The 24,183-nt window shown below is 50.6% G+C and overlaps 1 protein-coding gene and 1 long non-coding RNA gene across 2 annotated transcripts in view; one reads left to right on the forward strand and one right to left on the reverse strand.

Annotated features, from left to right (window-relative positions):
* LOC121011562 (uncharacterized) overlaps positions 1 to 8,628 on the reverse strand; it is a 12,244-nt gene extending 3,616 nt beyond the window's left edge. Inside the window, exons 1-2 of the long non-coding RNA XR_005781643.1 lie at positions 6,879 to 8,628; positions 415 to 540 (exon numbers count right to left, since the gene is read on the reverse strand). This is a non-coding gene — a long non-coding RNA (uncharacterized LOC121011562). The remainder of the gene's footprint in view (positions 1 to 414; positions 541 to 6,878) is intronic.
* A 10,539-nt stretch (positions 8,629 to 19,167) lies between these two features.
* Positions 19,168 to 24,170, forward strand: ATP4A (ATPase H+/K+ transporting subunit alpha). Its single transcript, XM_040445614.1, has 11 exons — positions 19,168 to 19,196; positions 19,291 to 19,431; positions 19,518 to 19,577; positions 20,010 to 20,213; positions 21,357 to 21,470; positions 21,695 to 21,947; positions 22,177 to 22,445; positions 23,081 to 23,279; positions 23,666 to 23,775; positions 23,856 to 24,006; positions 24,163 to 24,170. Exons 1-11 carry the CDS (start codon positions 19,185 to 19,187, stop codon positions 24,168 to 24,170), a joined length of 1,521 nt encoding a protein of 506 aa, XP_040301548.1. The 5' UTR covers positions 19,168 to 19,184.
* Positions 24,171 to 24,183: the final 13 nt, after the last annotated feature.

Raw genomic sequence — 24,183 nt, forward strand, 5'->3', positions numbered from 1 at the left:
TCTTCTTCTTCTTCTTCTTCTTCTTCTTCTTCTTCTTCTTCTTCTTCATTCTGTTGGCGATCCCAGGTCTCTTGTTCTCCCTCAAGGTGGGCACCATCTAGCTACCACCAACTCACATTGTTCCCAGATATACCTCCTCTGTCCTTTCCCACCCCCCTGTTCCTCCCCAGGGACCTCTTCATGCCCCTCCTGGAGAATTTACTCCCTCCTTCTTCATTATATAGCTGCCCTTACTCCTCCCCAGGACCCCTTCTCTTCTCCTCTTCCTTTTTCCACTGGGGGACTGAACCAGCCCTTACCTCCCTCACACCAGCATTCCTGGACTTACATTCCTCACCTCTCCCCTGGGTTGCCCCTCCCCATCTCACTCCACCCTTGAAACACTCCCACCAGGTTGCCTTCATCCCCACAGACCCGGGAAGCCAACTTTCATGGAAATCAGAGGAAGGCACAGATAAATTCCAGACTGGCCTTGGGCTTCAGCATCTCAAGCATCCTGGTGGGCTCCATTATGATCATTTGCTCCATTGTAGCTGCAGTCTTGAAACAGAAAATATGAGGTCATACTGAAAGCTCACCTCCTTCAAAAAGTCATGAACTGTACCTCCTAGAGCCTTTGAACTTGGACATCAATAACCTATTGTAATGGAGGAAGTCTCCCCTCCATTAGCACTTTTTAAGAGCAATAAAGTTTGAGGAGACTTGTGCTTTCTGCTCATATGCACATGTGTTCACATGCTTTTGTGTGTCCGCTTTGCTGAGTACCATAGGGCTTATCCATATATTCAGTGAACATTTATTGGGCAACCACTTTAGTGTGCCAGGCACTGTTTTAGACCTTGGTGATTCGGTGCTGATTCTGATAAATGAGGTATTTGCTTCTATAAAACTTATATTGAGGGGACACAGAAAAGAGTAATATAAAGCAGCAAGGTAGCTGAGGTCAGCACTGTCTAATAGAACTTTCAGCAACGATGGAGCCATTCTATCCAATGTGGTATTTACTGTCCAAGCACCTGGAATGTGGCTAGTACAACTGAAGAACTCAATTTTTTATTTAATTATAATGTATTTAGATTAAATTTGCCACATGTGGTTAGTGGCTACTGTCCTGGACAGCACAACTCTAGTTGGTGGTCAACATTATGAAAAAGAAAAAAAAAAAAAAAAAAAAAAAACAGGATAAAATTGGGTGAGCAGGAAGAGGGACTTATGACAGAGTGGCTCAGGAAAGCCTTCACTGGAGACCTAATATTTGAGCTGTGACCTGAAGTGAGAAGAGAGAGCCACAGAAACATCTGGAAGAGAGGGCTAAGCAGAGCAGTTAAGTGCAAAAACTCAGGTAGGAAGGAGCCTGCCTTGTCCCTTGAATAGAAAGATTAGTGGGGCTGGGGTGAGCCATGGGAGTACTATAAAGTGAGGTCAGAGGGGGCCAGGAGGCAAGTCACAGCATCAAGGTCACAGGAAGAAGGCTGGATTTTAAGTGTGAAGTGAAGCCATTAGAGGTATTAAACAGGGAGAACACAGGCTCCGGTTTGTTTTTGTTTTTTTTTTTAAGTTTATTTGTTTTTGAGAGAGAGACAGAGCATGAGCTGGGGAGGGGCAGAGAGAGAGGAAGACACAGAATCCGAAGCGGGCTCCAGGCTCCAAGCAGTCAACACAGAGCCGGACGTGGGGCTCGAACCCACGAGCTGTGAGATCATGACCTGAACCTAAGTCAGATGCTTGACTGACTGAGCCACCAGGTGCCCTGGCTCTGGTTTGTTTTTAAAAGATTGAGTTCAATGTCTAAATTGAATGCAGGGGCACCTGGGTGACTCAGTGGGTTAAGCAGTTAAGTGTCTGACTCTTGATTTTGGCTCAGGTTCATGATCTCATGGTTTGTGAGATGGAGCCCCCTGTCCAGCTGTGCCCTAAGTGTGGAGCCTGCTTAACATTCTCTCTCTCCCTGTCCCTCTGCCCCTCCCCCACTTGCTCATTTGTGTGTGTGTGTGTGTGTGTGTATGCACGTGCACTTGTATGCACACATACACACTCAAAATCAATAAAATAAACTTAAAAAAAAGAACACAAAAAATCTAAGCATAATATTAAAAAATGTTCATTGGACTTTACAAATTTTAAAACTTCTTCTTATGAAAATGATGTGGTTTGAAGTGGAGCCTGGCAGCCAAAGGCCAAGAAAGAATTCTTGAGAAAATTTCAGTGAAAAGGGTGTTTTTATTATAGCACAGGGACAGGACGCATGGACAGAAAGAGCTACACTGTGATTGTGAGAAGTGACTGATTATGTAAGATTTTCTATCCTTTGGAGGGGAGGGTGATGTTAGGGTTCCAGGAAATTGAGTCTATAGGTTTCTGGAGGTCTTGCTATTGATAAGATTTTTTTTTCTTTTTTTTTTCAACGTTTTTTATTTTTTTTTATTTTTTATTTTTTATTTTGGGGACAGAGAGAGACAGAGCATGAATGGGGGAGGGGCAGAGAGAGAGGGAGACACAGAATCCGAAACAGGCTCCAGGCTCTGAGCCATCAGCCCAGAGCCCGACGCGGGGCTTGAACTCACGGACCGCGAGATCGTGACCTGGCTGAAGTCGGATGCTCAACCGACTGCGCCACCCAGGCGCCCCAAGATTTTTTTTTTTCTTATAAATCATTAAGGCAGTTGCAAACTGATGGAGGCTCAGGTCCTGCATGACTGTGATCTCTATCAGTTAACCACTTGTTTTCCCCTTTCTTTGTTCCTGGAGAGCCAGGAATGGCACACATATCCCACCTGGGGGGAGGGGTGCAGGGTATTAGCTTGTGCTTTGCCCTCAGCCCTCCTTTTGCTCCCTCATCAAAAAGACCACTAAGTGAAAAAGCAAGTCACAAATTGAAATAAAATATTTGCAATAAGACAAAAACAAGCCATCCATTTTTTTAAATGAACGAAGTGAACATGAATTTCAGAAAATATAATTTCCACGTGGCCATAGTATGTGCAAGGTGTTTAACAACCTTAAGTCATTACAAGAGCCCCTGGGCGGCTCAGTTGGTTAAGCATCCGACTCTTGATTTCAGTTCAGGTCATGATCTCATGGTTTGTGGCATTGAGCTCCATGCATATGTTCCAGGGACATGCACACAGCAATGTTTTCAGCTGTCCTCCTAGTCCTGCCCTTTTATCCAGTTTTGTGGACAGAGCAGACTCCAGGCTGTGTAATCCAAGGGAATTTCAGAAGTTAGATAAGTCCCTGGAGGAAGCCCAATGCAGCACAGAGCTCCTGACACCCCACCAAGCAATGACTTGGGTCTGGGTTGTACATTAAACCCTAAGTGAGAAGGAGTTCTGAGAACGGATGGTCTTCCTGGGAGGTCATCCACTAGTCAAGAAACACGTGACCACTGGCCATCGGATCCACTGGGCAAGACATATACCAGCCAAGGGACCTTTAGCCAAGGGAGAGGGTTCTCACTCTTAATAGCTTTTGTTGGTGATTTCTCTGGTACAGGGTGAAGAGAACTGTGTGCAGTGTGATTTCTGATGCTACCCCTACACCTTCCAACTTACACACCTCCTGGGACTGAGGGGGTGACTGCCTAAGATGTGAAGGCCATGGCTGAGTCCATCATCTTAGGAGACAGACTCACACATGCACATACAAATATAGGTGTACTCTGATCTCACATGGCTTGTTCCTGACTGATGTTTCCTAGAGACTTCTCTGTGCCAGATGTTCCCCCTTCCATGCCCTGATCCCACCATGGCCAAGGGACCCAGGGGTCCACGCTCTGCCCCATTCTCTCTAAGAATGAAACTGCCAGGCTCTGTCTCCGGGCAAAGCAGAAACCTTCTGCCTTCCACCTTCCATTTGCTCAGGGCATCTGGAGCTGCCTATTCAGATTACATCCTTATCTGGCTTAAACCTTCCATGTTCCCACAGCTCTTGGATCAAACCCAAATCACCTGCCCAGGTGTGCAGACTCTGCCTCATGTGCTCTGGCACCCCTCCCCTCGTCTGCTGCCTCTTCACACCGAAGCCACACTGCTCTTGTTTCTGTTTCCAGAATACATGAATATTTTGACCTCAGGACTTTTGCATTTGTTGGTTCCCCTGCCTGGAACTCTTTCCCCCAAATCTTCTCATGGCTGGCCCGTCATCCAAGGTCTCAGCTTGGATGTCCTCTCTCCAAAGAGGCCCTCCCTAAGCTCCTCATGCCCTGTCTCACCTCATGTCACCCTCCTGGGTAACCTCTCCCTCTATGTCCTAGTTATTCCCCACAGACATTGATCCTCTCTGAAATCATTTGGTTTATTTGTTTGGGTTTTTACTCTCCATTCTCCCCATCTCCCCCATGGACTGCGAACTCCCAGAAAGCCGTGGCATTGTCTCTTGGTCGCTGTTTGTCCCTCAAGAACAGAGCAATGCCTGGCACACTGTAGGCTCCCAATACTTTCACATTACAAAAAATAACATCCTGTGCTCTGCACTTATGGAGAATCAAAGAATCTGTCCAGAATTTATTTGCTTGAGGTCCACCCACTTCATTCATTGAACCAATCAAGAGTTCACACTAGGAACAACAAAAAGTCAAGTAACTGAAATCCTACCTCTTTATTCATTGAATCAATCTAGAGGGCAGGCAGAGAATGGAGGTGGGGTAGTGCCTAAGTAATGCCTCCTTAATACATTGAATCAAGCAGAAGCTGGGTCTAAATGCTTGAGACATCACCCTCCTTGCCTCCTCTACATCAGGACAGCCAATCACAGTGAAGTGGTCACCACAGGCTGTGTTCTCAGGACTCAAATCACCAGGGGTAAGGCAAGTAGACTGCTGGCCTGGTGGCATTAACTGTGTTTGTGGATGATGATCAGGAAAGAGTGGAGAGTGTAAGGGGAGAGGGATGGGGTCAGGAAAGGACAGCCAGGGCTAATACAGGTAGACAGGGGACTAACAATGGGTGTCCGGGTGGCCAGGAGGGAACTGTAAGTTCGCAGGAAAGTGGTTTGGGGGAAAGGGAGGGATTTGTGTGAGAAGGAGGCTTGAAGTTAGAGGGGAATCAGCAAAGTTTATGGGAGACGAGTAGAAGGTTATAGGAGCTCAGGAGAGGGTATGTGAACAAGGACGTTCCTGCGGGAAGAAAGGGGGTTGAGAAAGGATAGGAGGTGTTCAGGATGGGCCTTTGGGGGAGACAAGGAAGGATTTATGTGAAGAAATGGAAGGGCTCGTAGGGTCAGGGAGGGGGTATGACAGGATTTATAGTAAGAGGTTATAGGGGACAGAGAGGAGTTATGAGAAGCATTTATAGAGTGGGGGATTAGAGGGAGAGGAATGGGTTATGGGACGGAAGGGGTTATGGGGAGAGGGAAGAGTTTATAGAGTGGGGTATAGGGAGAGGGATGGGTTATAGGACACAGGGAGCTCTGGAGATCAGGGAGAGGATCAGGATCAGGGAGAGGAGTGAAGCAAGAGCAGGATGGAGTTCTAGGATGGGGAATATCGGGTAGAGATGGACGGCTACAGGAGTGACAGAGAGGGTAGGGGTATGGGGGGTAAGCAGTTAAGCTCAAGCAGTGGTTCTCAGAGTGCCGTGGCTCACTCACAGCTGCAGCAGCTTCACCTGGGAAACTGTTAGAAATGCACATTCTTGGGGGCGCCTGGGTGGCTCAGTCGGTTGGGCGGCCGACTTCGGCTCAGGTCATGATCTCGCGGTCCGTGAGTTTGAGCCCTGCGTCGGGCTCTGTGCTGACAGCTCAGAGCCTGGAGCCTGTTTCGGATTCTGTGTCTCCCTCTCTCTGACCCTCCCCCATTCATGCTCTGTCTCTCTCTGTCTCAAAAATAAATAAACGTTAAAAAAAAAAAAAAAAAGAAATGCACATTCTTGGGCCCTGCCCCAGACCTACAGAATCAGAAACTCTGGGGACAGGCCCCAGGGATCTGTTTTTAGTAAGTCCTCCGGGTAGCTCTGATGTATGTATGCTCAAATTTGTGAATCACTGGGCTAAAGTGACCATTTAATAACATCTAAACTGAGCACTGTTTAGACTGGAAGGGGAACTGTCAGTAATATGCTAGTACCTGGCTGATCTGACTGGACAGCACAGGCACAGGGTGTACTGCCATACTGGAGAGCAGGGGTGGGTCTAGGGAGACAGAAGAAGCACACAGCGTTTCTAAGTTACCCAGAGAGTGGTATATAGGGTCAGCAAGGGTATTATATGGGATCAGGGAGTGTCACGGGGTCCAGTTTCCATCAATGGTGGCCGTGGTCACTGTGGGGTGGGTATTTCCAGGGCCCTCCTGCTGACGTGGTCTCTTCTATGGCCCCCCCGTGACTCAGCATCTGCTGACCCTTCTTGGTTTCCCTGCAGACCTCATTCTGTCTGCTAGAGTCCAAGCTACTGATGTCCGAGACCCAGAGTTCAAGGTCACTGTGATGCAGCCCATCTACAAGACAGCCTTCAACATCTCTGCAAAGGACTATACACTGCTTTCCCGTTTTTCTGTCTTCTGCTTCTTCCCACTGGGAATACTAGTGTTCTCCTGCTTGGTGGGTGGGGATAAACCATTGTCCCCCCACTCTGGGGAGTACCCCTAACCCCACCCCATCCCCCTTTCCACACCCCGGCACCCCTTTGCCAGCACCCCACCTGCCAGATACTAGCCCCAGCCATTCAGCACCCCGCCCTCCTTGCTACCCTGGGCCTTGTTCCCACCCCATTCACCACCCTGCTGACTCTGCTTCCTCCTGAAAATCCCCTCCATACCCCATTCCATCTGGTCCTGCCTGGACCCCCTGCCCCACCCTGCTTCATTGCTTCCTCCTCTCCTCCACCTAATCCCTCCACCCCCAATCCCCATTATAGTCTCCAGCTTCTCTCTTGTGGTTCCTTACCCTGTTTCACCCCTTTTTAGGAAAATACCAGCCTGTCTTCACTTCCACAGGCACAGGAAGCAAATAGTTTGGAAGACAAAGTCATAGCAAAGAAAAATGCTTTGCTGGCCTTGTGCTTCAGCATTGTGGCCTTCATTCCAAGTCTGTTAATGTTCCTGTTCATCTTTATGACACCAGACAATAGAAGAACCACGAGCCAGGACACCTCTTTGGCATGCTCTGTGCCCTCACAGTGCCAAGTCCTTCCTGCTCTCCTGGGAACCTTTGGACTCAGGCTTGGACATTAGTGAGCTGCCCTGCCCCCTCCACCAGCACTTCTGAGATCAGTACCTACGATGCCTACTGCATGATTGTGCATATTTGTGTGTGTAGTTGGGATATGCCCTTCCACAGCCCTGTGTACTAACAGCTCCTGTAAGTATCCTGGGAATTTCATTTATTTGTTCAGCAACCATTATTGCACACTTTCTGTGTGTTAGGTATTGTTCTAGAGCCTAAGAATGCAATGCTGAGCAGGACAGATTAGACCACTACCTCACAAAATACATGTTATCTTGACAGAAGCTAGGACATAAATAAGAAAGTGCAAATCAATGAAATTACTCCAGAGCATCATAAATAATTTAAAGGAAATAAAACAGAGAAGCTGGGGAATGGGAGGTATACATGATAATGTGTTCAGGAAAAGCCTCTCTTAGGAGGTGACGTTTGAGCTGTGGCCTGAAGCATGAGAAGGAGAGGCCTATGAAAGTATCAGGGAGAAGAGAAATCCAAGCAGACAGAATACCAAGTATAACTTCCTGAGATAAGGAAGAGTAGGAAAAGGGGAGAAGCCAGCATGCCTGGAGGACAGCCACGGGAGTATGTTAAGTCCATATAGAATGGTCATCAGGAACAGACCCCCCAGGGTCATGAGGTCATGGTGCTCATGCCCATGGTAAGGAGTGTGGATATCAAGTGTGAAGAGAAGCCGTTGGAGGTGTAAGCAGGAGAGCCCAAGATGTGACTTCTATCTTAAAATGTCCAAATTCCATACCTGTACGATTTAGGGTCATGGAAGACCATTTTCCTTCCACAACAGTCATGGATAAAGGGATAAACTTAAAAATTCACATTTTAAAGGCATCAACGAGCTATGGAATCTAAAGAGTAAACTCTGAAGAATTTAAAATCCAACGAGGGAACTATCTCTCTTAAGTAAGCAGAAATCAGCAGCTTTTCTTTCTCGGGATTTTTTCCAAATGTCTGTCCAGATGGATTAAGGACCGAGCCTGTGACAGAGAGACTGTTCTGAAGAAAGAGAAAACAGCAAAGTTTTCCAAGGCCAAGTGGGCTGGTGTGACAGATTGAGAGCTGGAGTGCCCCCAAGTGCACAGCTGATAAATACAATATCTGAAGTCCAATTATTTCCCTGGGCTTAGCAACATCCTGGGTGCAGGAGAAAAGATCAGAAAAATCAAAATCAATTTGATAGAACTCATCCAACCTGAAGCACAGAGAGGAAAAGGAAGGGGCAAAAACTGTCATAGCTGCCACTGGAGTCCTTGGGTTAAAAAATTTCAATATTTGAAGAGATAATGGCTGACAAATTTCCCTAAATCATGAGAAACGTGAACCCATAAATTCAAGAAGTTCGGAAAAGCCCAGAGAGAAAAATTTAAAGCAGCTCTATCAGTCAGGATTCCCCAGAGAAGTAGAACACAGAGATAGAGATGCAGAAAGAGAGAGAAAAGAGATTTATTTTAAGGAACTGGCTTATGTGGTTGTGGGGACTGGCAAGTTGGAAATTTCTAGCACAGGCTAGTAGACTGGAAATTCAAGTGAAAGGTTGATGTTGCCCTCTTAAGTCCAGAAACCACAGGGCAGCCCAGCAGGCTGCAAATGCAGGCTGGATGTCTGTTTACAGTCTTGAGGTAGAATTTCTAATTTTCCAGGAAACTGCAAGTGTTTGCTCTTGAGGCCTTCAACTGATTGGATGAGGCCCACCCACATTCTGAAGGGTATCTGTTTTACTTAAAGTCAACTGATTGTAAATGTTAATCACATTTACAAAATACCTTTACAGCAACATCAAAATTAGTGTTTTGCCAAACAACTGGGCATCATAGCCTAGACAATTTGATACATAAAACTAACCATCACAGTAGCCACAGAAAAAAAGATACCTGGACTTCAAAGGAACAAAAATAATTAAGACTATATTTTCCCCCAACTTTATTGAGGTTTAATTGACAAAATTGTAAGGTATTTAAAGTGTAAAATGTGATGATTACATATATATGGAAAGAGTTCCCCCCCATCAAGTTGATTAACACATCGTCACTTGACATTTATTTACCATTTTTGTGTGTAAGAATATTTACATGTACTCTCTTAGCAAATTTCGATTGTACAATATAGTGTTATCAACTGAGGACCATATTCTAATAATAATTAGAGGGGCAACTGGGTGGTTCAGTCAGTTGAGCATCTGACTTTCGCTCAGGTCATGATCTTACAGTTTGTGAGTTTGAGCCCCATGTTGGGCTCACTGCTGTCAGCATAGAGCCCCCTTTTGATCTTCTGTCTTACTCTTTCTCTGCCCCTCCCCACTCACGCACTCTCTCTCAAAAATAAATAAACATTAAAAAAATAAATAATTAGAAACCAGGAAACAATAGAATGACATTTTCAAAGCAGCCAAAGAAAAAAGTCGTCACACCTGAAATGAAAAAGACATCAGTGTTGGGTGGCTGGCAAGCTGAGAGAACAGCCAGGTGAAAGTACCTAACATTTAATAACATAGTTTTTGTTTTCCTGTATTTATGTTTATGGTTATTCTCTCTTTATGGTGAAATATACCATTCTTTTTAAATTATTTAAAAATTTTGGAAAGATACTGGTTATAAAGTGATTTAGAGTTCCCTTGTTAAAAAATTGTTTTTATTGAGGTATAATTGACATATAACATTATACTAGTTTCAATATTTGTACATACTGCAAAATGATCACCCCAAAATGTCTGATTAACATCCATCACCATACACATACAGAACTTTTTTTCTTGTGATGAATAAAGTTTCCTTTTGAAAGCAATTTATTTACCTTTTTTTTTAAAGTTAGTTAAAGAGAAGTACTATGTATGTAATAGTACAACTGGGAAGAGTGGCAACTTAGACAAGATTGTTCTGCCCCATTCTATTATTCACATTAATCTGACAAACAAGAATTTGTACCCAGATGAAGACATGGGCCCAGAGTGGAAAGAAGAATGAAACCACAACAAAATACATTTCCCTTCTATGCACAATGTATAAACACACACACACACTGCAAAAATCAGAAAGCATGTGTATTTAGCCAAAGTAAAATGTATTTAGTTGAAAACTGTCCTGATTTCTTTTTTAAAGTAGGCTCCTATGCCCAGTGTGGGGGTAGAACTCATGACCCAGAGTTGTATCTCTCAGCTGAGTCAGCCAGGTGCCCCTCTTGATGGTTATTTATTTATGTAGGCATGTATGTATGTATGTATGTATGTATGTATGTATGTATGTATGTATTATTACCAGCCTTGCACTGTGGAGTTACAGAAGTGCAGAGCAGGGGAAAGGGAAGGCCTTGAAATGGTGGAAGATATACCCCACGGTGCAGAGTGACTAGGAGGTCAGGCTGGTGGCTTACATGTCTCTCAGCAGGTGGGTCTCTTGGGTCCTGAATTACTGTTGGCTTGAATCATGGCTAGAAGTTCCCTGGCTGGTAAACCCCTTGGCTGAAAAGTGCTTTGTTGTGCCCTGGGCTAGTAAGCCAGATATTAAGGGCAGGAAAATAAGATAGACAGCGGCTATGCTCATGGCGAGTCAGCACAAGTAAGAACCAGGGCTAGCTGTGAAAATTTCCCCACTTCCACTCCCTCACTTGTGTCATTTTCCTTGACATCCCTGGTTTGTGGGAGTGATGGGTAGACCTGGTTTCAGGATGCCAGCTGATGGGTGGGGATAAAGGTAGGGGGGAAAGGCCAGGGGTGGGAGGCTGGAGCCACTAAGGGAAAGCCCAGGTTCCTGCTCATTACCTGATGAAAGAAGAGTTGTGGTAAGAGAATGGAACGGGCAGCGGCTGGGCCTACAGCAGTTTCTAAAAGTTGAAGTGGTGCTAGTATTTCTATGGAAGGAAGCTAAACAAGAAAGGACGGGACCAGATGCGCTGTCAGCTCCTCCACGACGTATTTAGACTCTCTGTAGGTGTGCATGTATGCGGAGGAGGCTCCGTGCCACTTTCCACACTTAGGATCCCTTCCCTCCCAGGCCTCCACAGCTAGCCTGGACCTCCCAGGCTCCTGAGAGCCCAGGTGGAGCCTGGGGGGGGGGGGGGGGGGGGGGGGGGGGGGGGAGGCCAAGGAGCTCAGCCAAGGAACTCGCTTTGGGCTGATGCCACTGGTTCAGCCCCATCATTTTTTTCCTCTTTTCGTGATTGGCTGACAGTGAACAGGGGGTGTGTCCTGGTTAGTTACACCGTTCTGATTATGCTGGCTCTGCCCCATTCCTCTGCTCTTTATGGACTGGCTGACGGTAGTGGACAGAGACGTTCTTACTGTCTTGATTAGGGTGGTCTAGCCTCACTTCTTGATTCCACCTTTGTAGTTGGCTGGAAGTTGGAAGAAACTTTAACCAAAGGAATCCCATTCCCCCACCACCTACGAATTTTGGCTCCGGGATTGGACGATTGGATCAAGAGGCTTGTACCCCTTGTTAACCTTAAGTATAAAACATTATTTTACCAATGCAAATGGGTTTATTCAGGAAACACAGAGCATTACAATTTGGGACATGCAAACTATGACAAAACCATAGGCAAATCTAGCAAACAAAGGAGAGGACCGTTATTTTATGGAGAAGGAGGAGAAAGTTGGGAGGGGTTGTTTTGAACCAGTCCATTGGAGAAAAGGTGTTTCTCATTGGCTGAGTTGCAGGGGTGGTTGATTTCTTGTAGGAGATGCACTGTGCATCTTTTCCCCCTGGGGCCTGTAGTTGTGATTCTTTCCTGTCGCTGTGGAGGAGTCTCCTGTTGGGGTCTGTAATTGACACTTCTTCCTGTAATTGACCTGGAGTGGTACAGTGAGAGAGCTCCCCCTTCTGGCCTAACATTTTAAACGAAGTTTGCCTTCATTAATTTCCACACCTTCATCCCTGGCTTTTGAGCCCCGTTATGAGCTTTTGTATACTTCTCCACCCAAGAATACCTTTTCTAACTCCACTTTTCTCAAGCTGCCCATCCAGGGGTGGGGAGTGTGGTGCTGGCCTGTCCTAGTCACAAAATGCAGCCCTTATGTCCTCAGGGTTTGTATCTATGTGAGCTTTGTCTTCAACTAGCCCATCCATGCATGCCTTCATTCAGCAGAAAGTGAACCATCTTCTGTGTACTGGGCTCTGTGCTGGGCTCTGGGCACAGTCAAGAAGGCAAAACACTGCTGAACCCATCCCCTTCTAGAAGCTCCCTTTTCGGTTGCTTCCTGACCGCCCACTGCCCACCCTTTCCTGGTTCTCCTCATACCTCTCAGACTGTGCTTGTATCTTCTTTAATAGCGTGGCTCCCAGAACAAGTCCAGGCCCTGCCCTCTCCTCCTTGCTCTCCTCCCCACCCTTGCCAGAGGCTCTCACCTCCCTTATCTCCCTTTACCCTTTCTGCCCCACAAGGCCCTCATCACACTTCCCCATTGCAGCCTCTCCCGGAAGCTCCAAGACCCCTTATTCCTACACAGGCTTTAGCACTTCCCCAAACCTACCTCTTCTTCTGGGTGCCTCACCACCCCCAGGCCAGATACTTCTGGCCCCAGCCCATGTCTCCATAGGAGGTCTCCTTGAGCCTCCCTCCCCCAGTTGCCCCCTCCTCTCCCCAAGGCCCTTCCCCAGCCTCCTGCCCCAGATTCTCATCCCAGTCTCCCCCTGAGCGTCCTCCACATGGCAACTGGGGGCATCTCCTTGAGACTCAATCCTCACATGCTCCTCTTCTGATCAGACCTCAAATGCCTTCAGCTGCTCCTAGACAAAAAATCCTAACTCCTCCTCCTGGTCCACAAGGCCCCACAAGAACCACCCCCTGCCCTCGCGTTCTGCTACCTTTCCCTCACTGACCTTATCCAGCCTCTCTGCCTCCCCTCCTTGCTGACCCTCAACATTACCTTGTTCCCAGATCAGGGCCTTTGTTCTCCTGTTCCTTCTCCTAGATTACTCCTGGCGTCTCCTCATCCTTAGGACCTTAAGGACCTCAGAGACCCCTCTGTGATACCCAGTCTAATTCAGCATCGTCCCCTCTGCCTCTCTCCTTAGTACCCTGTTATTTTGCTTCATATTCTTCTCCCAGTTTGCCAGTAAATATTCATTTGCCTGATTACTTAATAATGCTGCCCCTCCTGCTGGGGTGTGAGCAGGACCGTGACTGTTTATTTCACTGCAAATCCCAGTGCTTGGCACCTAGTAGGTGCTCAATAAATATCCCATAAATCATCAAGCAGAGTATAGTTTTAATGTGAGGCCTCTCTGTGAAATGGTGTCTGCTGTGATCCTGTGTGTTCACACAGGAAGACTTTCTAGCCAGGCTGCTTGGGTTCGAATCCTGCCTCTGCCACTTCCTAGCTGTGTGACCTTGGGCAAGTCATAGAACCTCTCTGGGCCTCAGTTTCTTCACAGGAAAATAGAGATAAGCACAGTACCTTCCTCATAAGGTTGTTCTGGGGATGAAATGAGCTCACACAAGCGCTTACAGCAGGGCTAGGGCAGTGAGCTCTCAACGAGTGTCACTGTTGCCCTGGGCTTCCTGTCATTGTGTCTGTTTGAGTCTGCCCCTCTGCTTTATGTTGGGGTAGCGCGTCTTTGGCGGACAAAGAACAGCATCCCACCGCAGGACCACGTGTCCATGTTAGTATTTGTGGCTAGGATTGCTGCCACATACATGTCTCTGGGACCCTGAGATTTATTTTATTTCTTTCAACAAAAGTTTATTGAGTGCCTATTTGCTGTTTCCCATCAGTCAAAACAAAACACGGGTGCCTGGGTGGCTCATTGGGTTAAGCAGCTGACTCTTGATTTTGGCTCAGGTCGTGATCTCAGAATTGTGAGATCGAGCCCCGCCCCAGGCTCCACTGGAGCCTGGTTAAGATTCTATCCCTCTCCCTGTACCCACTCCTGCTTGTAGCTCTCTCTCTAAAACAAACAAACAAACAAACAAACAAACAAACAAACAAACATCCCTGCCCTCATGGAGTTCACATTCTATCAGGGGGATTCAGAAAACACACAAGAAACCCAATAGATAAGAGCAATTACATAGTATGTGAGAAGGTAACTGAGACAGAGGTGCAGGGGGACCACAGGTCATAGTTTTAATTCAGCTAGTCAAGGAGCTCACACTGGGAAGGTAACATTTGTGCAAAGACCTGATGGAGGGAGAGAGGGAGCCATGTAGGTGTTGGAGGAAGAGCATTCCCAGAGGAGGAAAAGGGCACATGCTAAGGCAGGAGGCAGAAGGCTGTCTGCTGGGTCTGAGGCACAGCAGGGAGTCAGTGTGGCTGGAGTGGGGGAAGCAGAGGTCTGGGAGGCCACAGGCCAGATCGTTGGCCTTGGGCACCATTGTGCGGACTTTGCTTTCAAGAGTCAGGTGGAGCTACTGAAGGGTTCAGCCAGAAGAGCCCAGACCTCAGGGGTTCACGGGCTCCCTCTGGCTGTGGGTGGGGAGCAGACGATGGGAGCAGGGAGACTGGGAGGGAGGCTGCTGCGATGTCCAGGCAGGAAGGAATGGAGACGGAACCAGCATGGGAGCGGAGTAGAGAGACATGGTTGGATTCTGGATGTGATTTTAAGATCCCAGATAAGGACAGCTTGGCAGTTTCCTGAGGATGGTCAACCTTCCCACATCTGGACGAAAGTGGGAGAGGAGTAGAACACGGGAGATGTGGCCGCCAGCTTCGCCAGGCTGGGGCCAGACCTTGTCTCTGCCAAACCCATTGTGGCTCCTACACCAGCCCGAAAAGGAGCAAGAAGCAAGGTTCTCTGCCTGCTCTGCCCCTCTCTTCAGTCTTCCCAAGGCCTGGAGATGGTGGGGGTGGGGGTGGGGGTGGGGGGGAAGGGTGACCTGCCCATGAGGCGAAGGGCATTGCTGAATCCACTATCTTATCTGAGAGACCAAACACAGACCAAACGTCATGGTCACAGTGAGTTCTTTCACTCAGTAAACACTCCCTGGGCTGGGCGATACAGGGCACAAGGCAGTGACTGAGACTTCGTGGATCCTGTTCTCATGAGGCAGGGGGGAAATGAGACCGGCCGAGAGTGGCCAGGCTTGCGATGGAGGAATTATGGGCCAGAGGGGTCAGGGCTGGGATGGGGAAGCCCAGGGGCCTGTGGGAGCCCAGGGGAGGTACTTGATCCAGCGGGCAGGTGGTCCAAGGAGGTTCCCTAGAGGAAAGGACATCTGTGCCGGAGCACAAAAGACAAGTAGCTGAATGTGGGAGGGTGTAGGGGGAGTGTTTCCGGTGGAGGAAGCTTCAGGTGCCAAGATGTTGAAATGACAATTTTGGTAAACAGAGGGGCTGCGTGGGCTGCATCCCAAAGCTTGACAGGGGAAGGCATGTGGGAAGGAGGCGCAGCCAGGGGTCTGAGCCCATCAGGACTTGTAGGGTGCTGAGTCCCTAAGAGTGTGTGTGGTCACAATTCCAGGAGACCCCCTAAAACCCACTCCACATTCACCATCCACTTAAAAGTCTATCCTCTGCCCTCTCTTTCTCAGGGGGAAAAAAAAAATCACTTCTGACCATTAATTGTTCTTGAAGAAGTCTCCAGTGATCTGCGTGTCTCCGGCTCCAAGAAATCTTGCACCTACTGTGTTCAGTAGATGGTGTCACACTTACAACCTTCTTGTGAGACGTCTTTGCCCCCAAGTTGTGCCGGGAGGTGCCCATCAGACTGAGATAGACTCCACTCCGGGTCCCAACAGCACACCTCCTGCTTTACCCAGATCCTGCCTGTGGGCCACAGCCTGTGTCCCCCAGAGACAGGGTCAGAGTCGTTTGGATGCACAATGAAAGAATAAATGCACGAGGAAAGACTCCCACAAGACGCAGACCTGGAGTGACGCCAGGGGCGGGGGCGGGGGGCAGTGAAAGTATTTAACTGTGGACATGGCCAGACACTGAACAGTTGGAACGGACAAGGCCATGGGGCTGGGCCAGCAGCCTCTTTAAGTGGCCGGCTGCGGATGTGGTGGGGGGCTCAGGCGGTGACTGTGTTTTCATTACCGAGTGCCAGCTGTGCCTGTGACAGCGTTTTGCATGGAAAATACAGATCATAGAATAGCCCTCTGGTCATTCCCTAAGCCTCTGGATATCCTCCAAATGTCTACCCCGGTCCAGATCACTTAAAGGCTCAGAAATGAGGCCCATCCTGCCACGACGCTCTGAGATGGGCGTGTATCACTGCTGCGTTCCTGCTAAAAGCACATGATCTGAGTCTAATCATGGGGAACCGTCGGCCAAGCCAAACTGAGGGAAATTCTACAAAATAACGGACTGATACTTTTCCGAAATGGCAAGGTCTGGAAAGACAAGGAAAGAGTAAAGAAATGTCACAGATTGGAGGAGACTGAGGAGACACGGCAACTAAAAATGTCAAGTGTGATCCCGGACCACAAAAAGGACATGAGAGGGAAAATAGGAAATTCACATATGTTCCCTAGATTAGCTCATAATGTCATGTCAGTGTGAACGTCCTGCATCTGACCGTTGGACCACGGTCATGTAAGAGAGTGTCCATATTCGTGGGAGACACATGCCTACATGTTCACAGATAAACAAGCATCCTGTCTCCAAGTTACTCTCAAGTGGTTAAGCCCAAGCTTAAAAAAAAATCTATTCTCTCTCGCTCTCACTCTCTCTGTGTGTCATCTATCATTCCTCTAGAAACCACCAACTGATAAGATCATTCCATTTAGCTGAAAGGTAGGCAGGTATTCATTTTCTCCCTGTAACGTGTGGGTCTGAAATATTTAAAAATAAAACATTGAAAAGGAACATAGTAAAACTAAGAAATGAAAATAAAGGGACAAATGGAACAGAGACTAGAGGAAGACAGTCCCTGATTATGACAGAGGTCTGCACGTGTCGGGGGTCAGCCATCTGCTGCCAGTGATTGTGCCTTGGTCTCTCCACCTGTGACTTAGGTTGTGATGGTCCTGAATCATATTTGCCCCAGGCTCTGGATGCTTTCAGAGGTAGGGGGCTGGTGGGCAGGGTGGAAGGGCTAGAGAGAGCAAGGGGAACCAAGGAATTCCCAGTGACTGAGACTTCCTGAGGGCCTGCCCAATACTCCGTTTTTGCTAATGAATATTCCACATCCAACAGTGTCTTCTGACCATGTACTGTGTGTCTGAGGACACTGTTCTGGGTGCCGTGTGTATAGCAGCAAACACAACCAAGTCCCAGTCTTCTTTCTCGTGTGACAAGATCGACAGCAAACAAATGAGAATAAAATACAGTGTCAGGTTGGGACAAGGGGTGTGAGTAAAGCAGCGTCAAGGGCATGGAGCCTGATCAGGGTGAAATATTGGAAGGACTATCTGAAGAGATGACATTTGAACTGAGACCTGACGGCGAGAAAGAATCGTGCAGATTTCTAAAGAAGAGAGCATCAGGCAGAGGGACCTGCAAGTGCAAATGACCTTGGCCTGTACAAAGTGCAGCAAGAAGGCCAGTGCCTGTTGAACCGTAGTAGAAACTGGGCCAGGTGAGGTGAGCCAGGGCAAGATCTGTCAGGAATGACTTGAGAGTTTATTATGAGCGAGAAGGGAAACCCCTGGAGAGTTGTAAGCAGAGGAGCGACGTGACACAAAGTGCTTCACATGTGTGGTTCAGAGAGCTGAAGCCCCCAGTGCAAGCAGAGTCATTGTAAGGGCACTCAGTGTGACTTCACCCCACCAGTCTCCTCTCTGGGGGTCCCCTGTAGCAGGAGATGGGATGACCAGCTGGGTGGGTATGGGGAGGAGGTTGGGCTGCTCAACAGCTTAAACTTTCCCAGGTGACCTGCCTCAGGAGGAAAGGACGTCGCCAGAGCAATTATCTTATCAGATATACCCGTGCCTGGCCTGAGATACACGTCGGTGCTGTGAGGCCAAGCATGAGATATCAAGAACCTGCCATTCCGGCAGTCCAGATCCTCCCTGCTGCCCACAGGGGTGCCCGCCCGGGGGACCTCAAACCTGGCACCAAAACCAAGATCGAGCCGGGATCCTTGGAGACGTCTTTTCCCCACTCTGTTCCTTGGTTTCCCCACGCGGGCAGGTTGGCGTGGAGATGGGAGCACCTGTAATGGCTATGGCTGGATGTGTGGGGCACCTCCGGGACCTCCTTGAACCTCTCCAGGCCTTGGTTTCCCCTGTGCACAACGGGAATGTTAATGCCGCCCGCACAGGGGTTTGTTGCAGGGACCCCCAAGGTCGCATGTGTGCAGGGCCTGGCTCACACTTGCCACCGACTGCTGATGTGAACTGTGGGCTTCTTCACTGGTGGTCCCATACGAGAGCCAGGCTCCGGGGTCAGACCTGGGCTGGAATCCTGCCCCTGGTACTTAGTCATCATGGCCTTAGACCAAGTCCTTAACCTCTCTGTGCCTTGGGTTCTTCATCTGTACAATGGCGGCCAATAAGAGAACATAACTTTATAGGGTGAGGAGCTAATGAAACATTCACACAAAGCACACTGGGCAGAGCCAGAACCAGGAAGTCCTCCCTAAACAACAGCTATTACAGCAACCGTTGTGAGCGCGCTCCCCCTCCAGGAGTCAGGCATGGGCAGTGTGGCCTGGAAGAGGACCCTGCAGCCAGCCTACCTGGTTCTGAGTCCTGACCCTTCCACGTCCGAGCTTGCGGACAACAGGCAAGTGACTTAACCATCCCGTGCCTCAGTTTCCCCATCTCTGTGGTAGGGAGAGGAAAGAATAGTACTCGTCTCAAAGGGATGTTGTGAGGTTACATTAGTTAATACAGGAAAGCCCTGAGCCCGGTGCTTGGCACATGATGAACACCGTATGTTTGCTGTTCTTGTTGTTACGATGGACATCCTCAGTGGTCCCTGATCTCAGTGGCAGGTTGAGGTGGGTCTGGGCACGTTGGGGCAGCTCAGTAGGTAATTCCTGAGCTGCTTAGGCCTGGAGGTCACCCCAAGGAGCCCCACAATCAGCTGTAATTGGGGCAGTCTTGCTCCACCTCCTCCCTCCCTGGGTATATCAGGGCCAGTCCAGACCCTAGGCTCTGTCTCAGCAAAGGAGGGTGGCTGCACCAGGCACTATGGGGAAGGCAGTGAGTGGGGCCCGGAGTCAGGGGTTGGGAGGCTGGAGGCTGGAGGCAGGAGTTTCAGTGGGATCTGATGCCTCCCCGCTCCTCTCATCCCCAGGAGAATTACGAGATGTACTCAGTAGAGCTGGGACCTGGCCCTGGTGGGGACATGGCAGCCAAGATGAGCAAGAAGAAGGCAGGCAGTAAAGGAGGCAAGAGGAAGGAGAAGCTGGAGAACATGAAGAAGGAGATGGAGCTTGTGAGCAGGGGGCGAGGGGGCTGGGTGGGGGGCAGGAGTGCGGCCGGTGAGAGCTGGACAGTGACTGTCCTGCCCCCACCACGCAGAACGACCACCAGCTATCAGTCGCGGAGCTGGAACAGAAATACCAGACCAGTGCGACCAAGGTGAGCTGGGCGCAGAGGGAGGGGTGCGTGCAGAGAAGGGGAGAGAGGGAGAGAGAGAGAGAGAGAGAGAGAGAGGAAGAAAAGGGAGAAATGCATTAGAGAGAAAGGGCCAAATAGAGAGAGGGATGGAGTAGGAGAAGCAGCTAAAAAGAGGCAGAGAGGCAGAGACAGAGAGAGACAAAGAGGCAGATAAGAGAGAGAAGCAGAGCAGAGACAACAGGAAGAGAGAACCAGGCAGGAAAATCGAGAGAGACTCGGTGGAGGGCAGGGGGAAGGGGCAGGACAGAGGCAAGGATGACACAGAAACGAAGAGGCACAAGACAGAGGGGAGGAGAGGGGAAAGAGACAGACAGAAGAGCTACCCCCCACCAAGGAGCATGTGGTGAGACGAAAGCCCTTGGAAGCCACTGCGACCACCTGCCCTGTCCCCAGGGCCTGACTGCCAGCCTGGCCGCGGATCTGCTGCTGCGGGATGGGCCCAATGCCCTGCGGCCGCCGCGTGGTACCCCTGAGTATGTCAAGTTCGCCCGGCAGCTGGCCGGTGGTCTGCAGTGCCTCATGTGGGTGGCTGCTGCCATCTGTCTCATTGCCTTTGCCATCCAGGCCAGTGAGGGGGACCTCACCACCGACGACAATGTGAGTAGCAGCTGCTGTGGGCAGACGTGGGACACAGGGAACTGGAGGATAGAGAACATTGAGCATGGACTCAGGACGCGAGGGATACAGGATGGGGACACAGACACGTGGAAATGCAGTTCCAAGACATAGGTCACGGGGGGCAAGAGGAGGGGGAGATGAACGATACTGGGATATGGGGCAGACCCGATGACACAGGTCACAGGGGACACAGAGAATGTATCTCAGATATGGAGGACACGGGTGGGGATACAAAGACGTAGAAATACAATACTTGAGATATGCAACTTGGGAAACAGAAGACACGGGACAGACCAAGGGCACAAGGGACATGGGACACAGGGCATAGGGACATAGGGGACCGAAGACTCAGGACACAGTGCCTAGAGAGACATGAAGCAGACAAGGAAGCACAGAGACAGAGAATATTGAAATGTGGGACAAGAGGACATTGGATATATGACAGGGGTCAGAACAAGAGACGTGGGAACTTAGGGACGTGTGGCATTGACAGGGATTTGAAAGTCATAGGACATGTGCCACCAGATGGGGACTTAGAGGTACACAGACATGGGGAGACGTTGGACATAGGGACTTGGAATTTGGAACATGATCGTGGAGTCCACAGAATATGAAGCATAAGATCGACAGCATACTAACATGGAAATGGGGACAGGAGGGTGCACTTTGGGGCACAGGGCACATAGAGGTGGCACACAGATTATGAAAACACAGAACACGAAACTTGTAACACAGGGACTATAGGGCATGAGAACATGAGGGGACAGAGGACAGCAGACATGTGGAATGCAGGACTCAAAAGGACGCAGGAAAGGATGCATGGTGACACAGGGCACAAGTCGTAGGATATGGGGACATGGGGGATGTAGGGTTCAGGACCCAGAGAATATGGGATATAGGTACACGACACTGGGAATACAGGGAAGCTGAATGTGGGACGTGGAGAACACAGGGACAGGGAACACAGGCCACGGGGAACAGTGCATGTGGTGGCTAGTAAAGCAGGGAAAACCACAGGGGTGACCCCAAGAACACCGGGGGACAGGGAGCAGGCGGGCGCCCCCGCGCAGGGATCTTCCGCCCCCTTCTCATCAGCCTGGCCCCCTTCCTGCCTCTACCCAGCTGTACCTGGCACTGGCCCTCATCGCCGTGGTCGTGGTCACTGGCTGCTTTGGCTACTACCAGGAGTTTAAGAGCACCAACATCATTGCCAGCTTCAAGAACCTCGTGCCCCAGGTGGGTCCCCATTCAGTTCCCTGTGTGCACTCGGGCGGGCGCAGGGAGGCTCCTGGCGTCTGTGTGGGCCTTCCCACCAGGCCCAACCTGCTCCCAGCCTGTAGCCTCCCGCTCCGCCCATAGGTCCTCCACAGCTCCCTCTTTGCATCTCCCCACCTTCCCCTGCACCCAGCGGCCTCCACCCCCACCCCTGCCCACCTCAACCCTGTGCCCCTGCCCCACAGCAAGCAACTGTGATCCGAGATGGGGACAAGTTCCAGATCAATGCAGACCAGCTTGTGGTGGGTGACCTGGTGGAGATGAAAGGCGGGGACCGAGTGCCAGCGGACATCAGGATCCTCCAGGCCCAGGGCTGCAAGGTGGACAACTCCTCGCTGACTGGAGAGTCTGAGCCGCAGACCCGCTCGCCCGAATGTACACACGAGAGCCCCCTGGAGACCCGCAACATCGCCTTCTTCTCCACCATGTGCCTTGAAGGTCTGGGAGGCCCCCCGCCCCCCCCCCCCCCGGCTGACCACGCTGCCTCCACACTCCCCTCCTTCTGCCTTGTATGAAGCCACACTGCCTGCCCACCTCACGTGACCACCCCCTCTTCGGGGCATCCTGCCCCTCTATCTCCCATGACTTCCCTTCTGCCGTTCACACTGCGTGCACACCCCCGTTGCTGCCCACCTGTCCCTGAGGCGCCCTCTTGGCCCCACTGCAGGCACGGCACAGGGCCTGGTGGTGAACACAGGTGACCGCACCATCATTGGGCGCATTGCATCGCTGGCATCGGGAGTAGAAAATGAGAAGACCCCCATCGCTATTGAAATCGAACATTTTGTGGACATCATCGCAGGCCTGGCCATCCTCTTCGGCGCCACATTTTTTGTGGTGGCCATGTGCATTGGCTACACCTTCCTGCGGGCCATGGTCTTCTTCATGGCCATTGTGGTAGCCTACGTGCCTGAGGGGCTGCTGGCCACTGTCACGGTGAGTTGGGGAGACAGAAAAGAGGTGCAGAGAGCTGAGAGGCTCGTCCATCTGTGTGTTCATTCATCCAGGGTTGCCTGCATCGTCTCCCTATTTGTCCTACCACCCCCTCACTTCCCACCCACACACCTTCCCATCAACCATCCTCCCCACCCCCTGTCTCTCCATCTATCCATCCATTCAGCAAACACTCACCAACGCTAGTCTGGGCCATACACTATACCAAACGCTGAGGACTCACAGATGAACAGGACGCATCCTTGACAGGAGGAGGCTGAGGTCCAGTGTGGGCAGCCCTCAACAGTTAGCACCCAGTCCAAGACCAGCCCCAGAGGAGGTTCAGAGGATGTCTGCTTTCTCAGTTTGGTTGTGTTGATAAGAGAACCTACAGAACCTCAGCCTGGGCAGCTTAGAGAAGGGCCTAGTTATGTCTGTCTGGGCAGATTGGGGAGGTGTCCCAAGTGGAAGAAAGCACAGGCCGGAAAAAACAGAGGCAAGAAAAGCATGGGTTTTGCCGAGGAATGCTGTGTACACAGTACTGGGGCTGGGATGCAGGCTCGCCGTGCTGTGAGAGAAGGGAAGGACTAGAAGCAAGGATGGGGCCCCCTACCTGCGCTTCTCACCCCTTCTCCCAGGTCTGCCTGTCCCTGACAGCCAAGCGACTGGCCAGCAAGAACTGTGTCGTCAAGAACCTGGAAGCAGTGGAGACACTGGGTTCCACATCAGTGATCTGCTCTGACAAGACAGGGACCCTCACTCAGAACCGCATGACTGTGTCCCATCTCTGGTTTGACAACCACATCCACTCGGCTGACACTACGGAAGACCAGTCAGGTGTGGGGGTGGAACGAGACGGGGCTGGGGCAGGATCTGGTAGACGCTTGAGACCTGGAAGGGAGCTCTGAGGTTACTGAAGGGAGTCTGGGGAGGGATCTGCATTAATGGAGTGGGGCTCCATCCCGATCGGGGCAAGGGTCTGTGAAGCTTTAGGTCTGCAAAGGGGCTTGGTATTGGGTCTCCTAGGAAACTCAGTACTGGGTCTGGAGAGAAGGCTCTGTCCTGGGGTATGAGGAGGGGTTTGGGTCCCACCCAGGTCTGGGAGGTGACCCTGTCCTGAATCTAGAGAGAGGGACTCGGTTCTGGTATGGGAGAGCGCTGCGCCGGGTCTGGGGCCCGCGAGGAGTCCCCTCGCGGCCCCAGCCTGGACGCCTGGCCTGCAGGGCAGACGTTTGACCAGTCCTCGGAGACGTGGCGGGCGCTATGCCGCGTGCTAACGCTGTGCAACCGCGCTGCCTTCAAGTCGGGCCAGGACGCGGTGCCGGTGCCCAAGGTGAGACCATAGGGTACTCCGGGGGATCCCGGGAGCCTGGTGCAGCCAGGCTCGCCCCTGACACCCGCCGCCGCTTCCAGCGCATCGTGATCGGGGACGCGTCCGAGACTGCGCTGCTCAAGTTCTCGGAGCTGACCCTAGGCAACGCCATGGGCTACCGTGAGCGCTTCCCCAAAGTCTGCGAGATCCCCTTCAACTCCACCAACAAGTTCCAGGTGTGCGCCCGGTCCCGCCCAGACCCCCTCCCACAGAGAGCACCCCGCCCATCTCAGGCCCCACCCACACTCAGGGCTGGCCTACCGCAGGGTTTCTCTCTTAGTTCCCGCCCCCTTCCTAGCCAAGCCCCGCCCACAACCACTTCTTCCCCCCCCCTCCCCCCCCCCCCAGCCCCTTAGCTGGGGGCTCACC

This window comes from Herpailurus yagouaroundi, unplaced genomic scaffold, assembly GCF_014898765.1.
Source record: "Herpailurus yagouaroundi ecotype Mexico unplaced genomic scaffold, PumYag 194, whole genome shotgun sequence".
Taxonomy (NCBI): domain Eukaryota; kingdom Metazoa; phylum Chordata; class Mammalia; order Carnivora; family Felidae; genus Herpailurus; species Herpailurus yagouaroundi.